At 33.1% G+C, this 10,477-nt stretch overlaps 1 protein-coding gene across 1 annotated transcript; it reads left to right on the forward strand.

Moving 5' to 3' along the window:
• Positions 1-1,379: 1,379 nt before the first annotated feature.
• Positions 1,380-3,669, forward strand: NCED1 (9-cis-epoxycarotenoid dioxygenase NCED2, chloroplastic). Its single transcript, XM_004134863.3, has one exon. The coding sequence runs from the start codon at positions 1,525-1,527 to the stop codon at positions 3,325-3,327; it is 1,803 nt and encodes a 600-aa protein (XP_004134911.1). The 5' UTR covers positions 1,380-1,524; the 3' UTR covers positions 3,328-3,669.
• The last annotated feature ends 6,808 nt before the right edge of the window (positions 3,670-10,477 follow it).

A 10,477-nucleotide genomic window follows, 5' to 3' on the forward strand; every position in this document is an offset into this window, starting at 1 on the left:
AATATTAACTTGAAATAAAGTTCAAATCATTGAAAAATTGTCAAAGCGAATTTAGTCGGGTAGAATTGATACGGACCAATCTCAGACTGGAAAAATATCGGTAGAATTGCGGCTTGGTAACGTTTCAATATAAAGTTAAAAAGAAAAATGGATGAAAGAGAGATATTAGTTATTAGATAGAGCCAAAGGCAACACAGAGCCAAGGAAGATCCAATCACTTTCATTGTTTGGGTCCGGCAGCCGTAGGCAGCGGTGCCGTCCCTTTGGTGGTGGACCACGGCGGACATTGTCCAACCGCTAAAATACATTTTATTATTATTTTTTGAATGTTCATCAAAATTATATATATAGACGATGGGCTTTGAAGGGACCCCAAGAGGATATCAAGTTGAATGTTATTGTCACAATAAATTTTTGACACAAATGGTTTACAATTATGATTCATGAAAATTACAGTTCATAAAAATCTTTTAGATTTCTCCCTCCATATGTAGATAGGGAAAAAAAAAAAGAATAAATGAAATTCTTGACCAATTAATTTTTTGATATTGACACAAAAAGGTTATGGTGGCTTATACTTACTACAAGGACGTTATGACATAAAACTAATTTCCCCACATCTCCTTTTTTTAAAAAAAAAATATTATTATTCTAAAATCACCCGTTCTCATTTTTAATTAAAAAGTGAGGTGACTTTTTGATTATAGAGAAAGAATAAAATATAATGAGATGGGTGTGAGAGAATAGTGAAAAGAAAATAATGAATGGAGAGTTATAATTAAATGAAGGAATAGAGGGTTGAGTACGTAGAGAAGAGAGAGGGGGTCCATTAGATAAGTTGGTAAACATGAAATAATTGTAAAGGAAGATTAGTTAAATGAATAATATATGTAGTATAATAAAGGAAAAATGGTGGTGTTAGTCTTAAGTAAAGAGGAGTGGGGTCCGAAGAAGGGGCAAAGTGATGTGACCAAGATTTCGTGGTTGAAAGGCCACCCAGAAAACGGCCACGTGGGTTGGGCGTGACGCCTATGAGGACCAAACGCGGGATTTCTTCTTATTCTTCTTCTTATTAATCTTCTCCTCCTTTTTCTATATTATTATTATTAAAATAGAAACGTAATATAAAATAAAATTAGTTAAAGAGGATTGAATTTAAATTGGAAAAAGAAAAAGGGCTTTCAATCGCCCCAAGTGCCTTTTCCACAAAACAACCACGTGGTGTTGTGTAAGATGTCTGAAGTGGACCTCTCTTTTATTTTTCCCCTTTCTATCACCGCCCCCACTTCCTCCCCCTATTTATACCCTCATTTTCTCTCCTTTTCTTCTCCAAATTCTCTCCTTTTACTTTCTTTTTTTTTTCTTTTTTCTTTTTCCTTTTCCCCCCTTTTTTTATATAATATATATATTTATTCTTTTCTCTCTTATTTCTATTTCTCCTTATATTTTGCCTCCCTTCTACTACTCACTCACTCACTCACTCACACACACTCTTTCTCTTTTTTTTTTTTTTTTAAAAGCGCCATGACGGCTTCTCCTTCTCCCTTACTCGATCATTTGGGATTCCTAAATTCCACCAAATCAAATTTCCCGAATTTCAATATCAATAATCTTAAACCCATTACTTCCCAAAACTCCATTATTCACTCTGCTCTTCATTCCCCTTCCGTTCTTCATTTCCCAAATCAAACTACTACTTCTACTACTACTACTTCTACTACTCCTAATTTCCATAAATCCTTGTCTCTCAAACATCAAAAATCCCCCACTGCTCCCAATTGGAATCTCCTTCAAAAAACTGCTTCCATGGCTTTAGATATGGTCGAATCCGCTTTAGTATCTCACGAGCTTCAACACCCACTTCCTAAAACCGCCGACCCACGTGTTCAAATCTCCGGCAACTTTGCTCCCGTCCCGGAACAAGCCGTTAAACACTACCTGCCCGTTGCCGGAACTATCCCCGATTGCATTAACGGGGTTTACCTTCGCAACGGCGCCAATCCTCTCTTCCAACCAACTGCCGGGCACCATCTCTTCGACGGCGATGGAATGGTTCACGCTGTCAGCATCAATCATGGTTCTGCTAGTTACGCTTGCCGGTTCACTCAAACCCAACGCTTAGTTCAGGAACGGCGATTGGGGAGACCGGTTTTTCCTAAAGCCATTGGGGAACTCCATGGCCACTCCGGAATCGCTCGCCTCTTACTATTCTACGCAAGAGGAGTTTTCGGGTTGGTGGACCATAAGAAAGGAACCGGAGTGGCGAACGCCGGTTTGGTGTATTTCAATGACCGGCTTTTGGCGATGTCAGAAGACGATTTGCCGTACCACGTGCGTATCACGCCTTCAGGTGATCTACAAACCGTAGGCCGTTACGATTTCGATAAACAGCTTCATTCCACAATGATCGCTCATCCCAAAGTGGACCCAATTTCCAAAGAACTCTACGCCTTGAGCTACGACGTCGTTCGTAAACCGTATCTCAAATACTTCAGATTCTCCCCTAATGGAATCAAATCAAAAGACGTTGAAATCCCACTTGAAACTCCCACAATGATGCACGATTTCGCCATCACAGAGAATTTCGTTGTGATTCCCGACCAGCAAGTGGTGTTCAAGCTTCAAGAAATGGTGAAAGGCGGATCGCCGGTGATATACGACAAGAACAAGAAATCCCGATTCGGGATTCTGCCGAAAAATGCGACGGATTCAAAGGATTTGATTTGGGTGGAATCCCCGGACACGTTCTGCTTCCATCTATGGAATGCTTGGGAGGAACCGGAGACGGAGGAAGTGGTGGTGATTGGGTCGTGTATGACGCCCCCGGATTCGATATTCAACGAGTGTGAGGAGAATCTGAAAAGCGTATTATCGGAAATCCGGCTGAATTTACGGACGGGGAAATCGACACGCCGGGCAATAATTAAGGAAGAGAAAGAACAGGTGAATCTAGAAGCGGGAATGGTGAATAAAAACCGTGTGGGAAGGAAAAGCCGGTATGCGTATTTGGCGATTGCAGAGCCATGGCCAAAGGTATCGGGATTTGCGAAAGTTGATCTGGTAACAGGGGAAGTAAAAAAACATATTTACGGAGGTAGAAAATTCGGTGGGGAACCATTTTTTTTACCGAAAGAGGAAAATTCAAAGGAAGAAGATGAAGGGTATATTCTGGCGTTTGTTCATGATGAAAGGACGTGGAAATCAGAGGTACAGATAGTAAACGCAAAGGATTTGAAAGTGGAAGCTACAATAAAATTACCATCTCGAGTACCTTATGGATTTCACGGCACATTCGTTCAATCGAATGATTTACAAAATCAAGCTTAATTCATGATTGGAGGATCAAAAGAAAAAAAAAAAAGAAGGAGAAATTACCAGAGGGATGACTTAGAGACAGGTCCCCGGATTCTCTCCTGTTAGCATTAAAAACTGAACAACTTTTTTTGTTTGTGTTTTCTTCTTTTGAATTTTAAATTTTTAATTTTGAGTGAGTGATAGATAATTTGAAGACGAAACTCAGCTTGTAGCTTTTGGACAGTTTCGTAGATTTCGAGCTCAGCTGGTTTCTGTTTCTTTGTTTTCTTTTTCTTTTTCTTTTTCTTTTTCCTCTCTCTGTAAAAAAAAAAAAAAGAAGGAATTATTATATAATTATGATCGTATTTACATAAACCTTTTTGGGTCTGTGTTGAATGCTGATTTGGATTTTATAGAAAATTAAAAAAATAAAAAATGGAGAAGAAGATAATATTAAGAAGGAAGAGGAAGAAAAGGAATAATGGAATGGGACATTGTGTTTGGATGGGAGTGGGAGGATATGGAGCCCAGTCAGTTCATGCAAAGGGAAGTGAATTATATTTGCCTGTTTAGGTAAAAAAAGTTCGGTTTTAAAATAAACAAAAAGGAATTGTGTTAGGGAAACAATTAATCGTAATAATACAATTATGGAAACATCATTATTATTAAAGTTGAAAGAAACCAAAAACACAAAAGTAGAAGAAGTTGGAATTTTTGTGGCAAACTGGTCGGTTGGTAATTCTATTCCACAATCGTTTTATACAACTAATTAACCCACTCATTATATTCTATTAATTAGATAAAATATTTTAAATATAAATATAAATAGTGATCAATATTCAAAATTAGTGTGTTGGTTACCATTTTTTAACAATTCCTATAGATAAACACAAAAGGGAAATTGAAATGAATAGGTATAATTAATTAATCTCAATTAAATTTGAAATATGTGAAAGATATAAATTGATATATATATATTTATGTTTTTGGAATTGATGATGAAATTGGATTATAGGAAACAAGGAAGACATAAGGGGAAGGGAACAATCCAATGAAAAGCAAACAAATTTGTTTGGATGGCAGAAGAATGAAAAGGACAGTGGGTAAGAAAATCCGAGGTGTCTTTTCCACAAAATCAAAAGAAAGGAAAATAATAATTAATTTGCCGAACATTAAATGTTAGCCATAAGTTTGATTAATTAGTAGAATGGTTTTTAGGTTAAATCAATTTTAATTTCCATAGGGAACAAAAACAAAGTCCCACTTGCCCTTTGTCCTAGGTTGTCCAAACAAAGTATCTCCTTTCCTCCCCTTCTTAATTACTCCTCCATCTTTCCTTTTGACCCCTAAAACACAAAACACTCTTCTTCTTCTTCTTCTTCTTCTTCTTCTTCTTCTTCTTTCCTCCAAAAACAAGTTTCTGTCATCTGTCATCTCATACTAATCTCCATTACATTGGTGACAAAAATTAATAGAAAACTTACAAAACTGCACCGACCCATTTCCACCAATTCTTTTTTCTTTTCCTTTTCACTTTGTTTAGAGTATTTTAACGGTGAAGTCATGAGTTTGTTTGTTGGGAGCAAATGGCAGTCTTATTCATTCAAATTATTCAAGCCTAGTGAATTGAGCCAGTCAGAATGAGTAAAAAGCCAACTTTGGACTCTATATCCCAATAGGTTGACGAATGAATAGAATAAAAAGTAGTTTAGTTTATTATTATTATTTAAAAGAAAACGAGAGGATGTGGTTGATTCGTAAGAAGAGAAGCTATAGGATGGAAACAGGCTTTTTGCAGGAGTTGGAATTTGCAAAGGCAAGTATTGGCATTCACTTACATTTATGTATGTATCACTCTATACCTATACCCATGCGTCTAATTTCCATTCCTTTATTTTAATAAAACTAAAAACTAAACAACAAAACCCAAATCTTTTTCTCAGTCCTCACCTTTTTTTTTTATAGAATCAATAACGTGATTCTGATAAGGTTTTCATTTCTCATTTTCTTCTTCTGTTTAAAAATTCTACACCCACACATTTTTTCCATCTAATTTGGCGCATTCATGGCCTCAAGTTTTTGTTTTTCTTATTTTAATATTCAAACTAAAACTCCCATTTTTCGATTCCTTTTAATATTAGTTTTCATATTTCTATGGTCTCTGTTTCTTTCTAAACCTCACACACTCTAGAATGTTCACTACTTTATTAATATGGTTCTTGGGAATTATGGATTCAATAAACTATTCAATTCTATTGGCTAACTCTGATGATGATGAGACTAAAGTTTGGATTTTTTATTTTTGTGGCTTTGGATTGTTATTATTTAAAATGGGGTTTCGTTTTTTCAGGCGAAATTGATGCTTACCAATGCTAATAACCATATACCCAAATCAAACCCTCCACAATTCCTAGCTATATACCAACCTAACACACGCAACTCCCTTCCTCTTTCAATATTATCCAATCGTTTTTGTTTATGATTTCTATTGCTTGTTTTGATTTTTAGGTGTTATGTTATGTTGTTTTAAAAGTTTTACAAATGGAATAACGTCAATTTTTAAATCTATGGAATGGCGTGTGGACAAAGAGATCGATCCATTAAAATCACATGGGTTGATTGAGACAAATATTGTAATAATGTTAGGTACATGGTTATCAGGTGGTGGAATGATGTCCATTCATCTTAATGTTGCTTTTCTCTTCGATCTATAACGTTTAGACTATGTTCCTTAATTCTTTAATATATTTATATATTTGTATTCGACAAATTTACTTGCTTTTTTTTCACAATTTCGTATGGTTTTCACTAGACACCAACATCCAAATTCTTAATTACATTTAAGAAACTAAATATAATTTTTTATTTTATTTTTTGACATCCACGTTATGAAAATTATTGTAAAAGTATCAATATTTTATATAATTAGCTTTTTGATGTATCACTTTAAAATTTAAACTTATAGTAATTTTAAGTACATAATTTTTTCTCATTTAAAAGGAGACATATATATAATTTCAAAGGTTAGAACTATGAATTGATATTTTATTTATTTGTTTTTATTTTGGTCAATAGTGATTTTTGTATCAAATTTGTTTGTAGACTTTTATTGTGTATTAATTCTACACCAACTTTTGTGGTTGGAATGCATATTAATTTGTGGAAATTATATACATCCATTTTGAAAAAAAAAAAATAACGATAATTACTAATATTAAAATAAAATTCATGCGAAATATTTTCAAAAATAAAATTATTTTCTAGATGAAAAATTAGAAAATAGAAGAATTGATTATAAAACATGAAGAAAATGTTAATGGAAAATAAAACATTTTTTTTTCTTTTTAACTATAATTGGAATTGAATTTCCAACGTAAGAAGAAAGAAATTGAAAATGACCCGGCGGAGGTCAACAAAAGATGGATTAGGCAGACCGGACTACCGGAGGGGTTAAATCGTCAATTCACAAAAAATTTACCTATATAATTAAATTAATTCGTACATTATGTCACGTATTACGCGTACTCTTATAGTACTTAATTACTTATTAATAAACAAAATTAGTGACTTGCAAAAGTGGTTGAGATTAGAGAATAATGGCCATCCTGCTTTGTCCACTCTCACAATTTTAATATTTTTGAAAGTACTCCAACATGCACTTTTGCCCTATCAAACCTTACCAAATTATATGTGATTAAATACAGATGGAGTAATTAATTAATTAGCCTTCCCCTTGTCAAAAGGAATAGTTAGTTGAGGGGGGAACATCCCCCAAAATGTAAGGGGAGAAGAGGGATCAGGTTCAATGTAAAGGGTTTATAGGGTATATGTGCGGGCGGGCGGGTGGGTGCGTGTTGAGCGAAGAGCGTCGCCATATGGCGTTGTTGTTTTGGTTTTCCACAGCACACGCCTTTCCCTTTTTTTTAACAAAACTCGGCCGTTTCACCTATCCAAAAGCCTTCTCACGGCCACGCCCTTACTTTTTCATTCTCCTCCTCATTATCATTACCTTCCCTTTCTTTTTCTATATTTACATTTATTAGAAGGCCGAAAAGCTGGACATTCCCAAAATCATACCCATCTCTCTCTCTCTCTCTCTATTATATATATATATATATTATTATATCAAATTAATGCCAACATTTCTGGAGACACATATATCCACACCTTTAACACCCACGTATATCAATCAAATAACTACTCATTTCTATGATTTATTTCAAAAAAATAAAAAAGTTGTTATGATATTTTATATGAAATGTGTGTAAATTGATTTGATTTGAGAGAAGAAGAAGAGAGAGAAATTGGGTATACAATGAATATGGTACATGTATACAACACAAAACTATTTGGATGAATATTGTTGGTTAAGAGAGATAATGTATGATATTAGAAAAAGGGTCACTGTTTGACCTTATTATTTTCACTGTTTTCTTTTTCTTTTTTCAAAACACACACACACGTTTACAAATTGTTGCTTTCCCATGTTGATTCATGCAGATACCAAAACAAGCAAGTTTGGTGAATTTGCTATAATTCTTAATTCTCATAAAACATTATACAAATTGTATCTACATTCCATGAATCACAACATAAGAAATAATTTTAAAGCAAAGTATAATACCAAAACACTAAAAATAATACATCCATCTAATTTTGTTTTCAATTATGACTTAATTTCACATCCCAAATAATCTAAATCTAAATGCATTATATCATGTTTTGTAGTATAGTAATTAAAATTGAGATTTGAACCATTGACCTATTAATTATAAGTATACATGTAAATATCAATTAAGTTGAGTTGTTGCTAACTAAAATACTCGAAAGATACTTGAAAAATAATTGTAATCAACTTTAACACGGTTTGTTTCTTACTACGTGAAAAATAATTGTAATCGACTTTAACACGGTTTGTCTCTTACTACGTGAGGTCATATAAGATTCAAATTAATCTATAAATATTCACTTGTTGTACCGTTGAACTAATAAAGATAAATATATTTCAACCATAGGTTTGACGTTAGAATTTTATATTCTCAGATAATATCAAGATATCGAACATGTTAAAATGACGTGATAGATAGAAAAAGAAAATTGAAAGACTCAATCGTATTAGAAATTGAAAAGTTAAAGACTATATACAACATTAAGATGACGTGGTAGTAAAAGGGCATCTTAAAATGACACAATAGTAAAGGAAAAAGAAAAGAAAAAAACTTAAACAGCCTTTCAAAAACCGAAAAGTTACAACCATAGTCGTTGACACATTGGAGACCTTGTATTAATACAGAGATGACAGTAAAAAAAAGGGTATAAAAAGTATGTTCGTATGATGCAATAGTAAAGAGGAAAAGGGAAGAAGAAAACCTTTCAGAAATTGAAAAGTTATATACAAAATGGTTTTCTGTTGGTATGGAAAAATATATCTCAACAATATTAATTCAACTGTTTGCTGCACTTTTGGGTTTTAGATATGATGCAGAGAAAAATGACGAAAACGTCAGTGTTTAGACTCTAACACACTGCTCCCTACGTACAATTTCTTCTTCTTCTTCTTGTTTAGAATTAGGTTAGCCTTCGTAATTTCAAAATAAAAAATTATAATTGAACCAAAATAATAATAATAACAATAACAATAATTGTAACAAAAGTGAATGGGAAAATAAAACAAAAATGAATGGACCTACTAGATATTTTAAAGAAAATATATATATATATATATATATATATATCTATAAGAGACTGTTGAAGAGAAGTTCATCAAAATGAAAAGGTGATAACCTTCCTCTTCTTTTGGACTTATGTATAGTTGCTTTCAATATGCCAATATGTTACCATCCATTTTTATATATAATCTAACTTCATTTTGTGTTCTAAGTGTGTGGGACCATTATCCCCACCCTTTTCCCTTCGATATAATCTCAATCTTATTCTAAAATTCCTCGTTCTTCTAACTATATAATTGCTAATCCACAAGCACACACTAAAGCCTTTTTAGGGTCTCTTTCACCTCAATTGAAGGTGTCGATTATCGATTGGTTTGTTTGATAACTCTATCGAATCTTTTTGTTATAATATGTTTTATATACCCTTTGCTTTCATTGTTTGTTTTCTAGATATTTGGACTATCAGTTAAACTTTCTGCTTTCTATATATACCATATAAGATGAACATAGATTAGTAGATATTTGTTGAGGGAAGAAGCTTAAGAGAAGAATGGTCGCAGCAGGAGAAGATCATGCAGGGAGCAAAGAAAGTTAGGTGGGAAAAGTGATAAAAACAAAAGGCCGTATTAATGATAATAATAATGTACAAGTTGAGTTTGTAGATTTGAGCTAAAATTTTGATGTTGGTATTATGTGAGATTATATTTATATATCAATCAACATCATCATATTGTTCACAAACACCTTTTTACACATGTTGGTTTGGTCGACATAACATACTCTCACATTCCCCCATATTCTCATCAATAAACCCACTTGTTCAAATGGGCTTCACTCAACTTAATTACATGTGCATGCCCCCAAGACTACTATTGTCCACTTCCCATTTAATTTGGACTCTCATTTTCATTCATTCTTCTTCTTCTTCTTCTTCCAGAATTTGTCTCCATTGCTTCGCTTTTTGTTTTTCGTCTAAACAATCTTATACTTTAATTACGGGACTAACAATATAATTAAGTTATTTAACTTTTAAATTAATTGGTGTGTATACCATACAATACTTTTATTCAAGGAATATGAATGAAGGCTGAGATTGTATTATTAGTTATATTTTGATGCTGGTATTATAACTTGTTTAGGGTTTAGGGTTTAAATCACTGGACCTATTTAAGTTTGTTTTTTAGTACCACACTAAGAAATTTGAACCTCCTATCTCGAAGATGGGAGGTCACGCTAATTACTGAATTTTAAGATGAGGTTATATGATTGGATGAATTTATAAGATGTTTACATATAGTGTAAATGAATAGGAAATGCTTGTAGTTCGTATAATAATTAAGAAGAAATATGTTTTATTGTTATTCTGTTGCTTTTAAGCCCAGTCTGGGCTTATCTTTTGATGGGCTTGATATATGGTCTGGGCCCTTTGGACATTTCAAGCTATAGAAATTTAACCATGATTGTAAATATAATAATTAAATTAAAAAATAATTCATATAAAAGAAAAGCAAAAA

The sequence above is a fragment of the Cucumis sativus genome, chromosome 6 (genome assembly GCF_000004075.3).
Source record: "Cucumis sativus cultivar 9930 chromosome 6, Cucumber_9930_V3, whole genome shotgun sequence".
NCBI classification, from domain to species: Eukaryota; Viridiplantae; Streptophyta; class Magnoliopsida; order Cucurbitales; family Cucurbitaceae; genus Cucumis; species Cucumis sativus.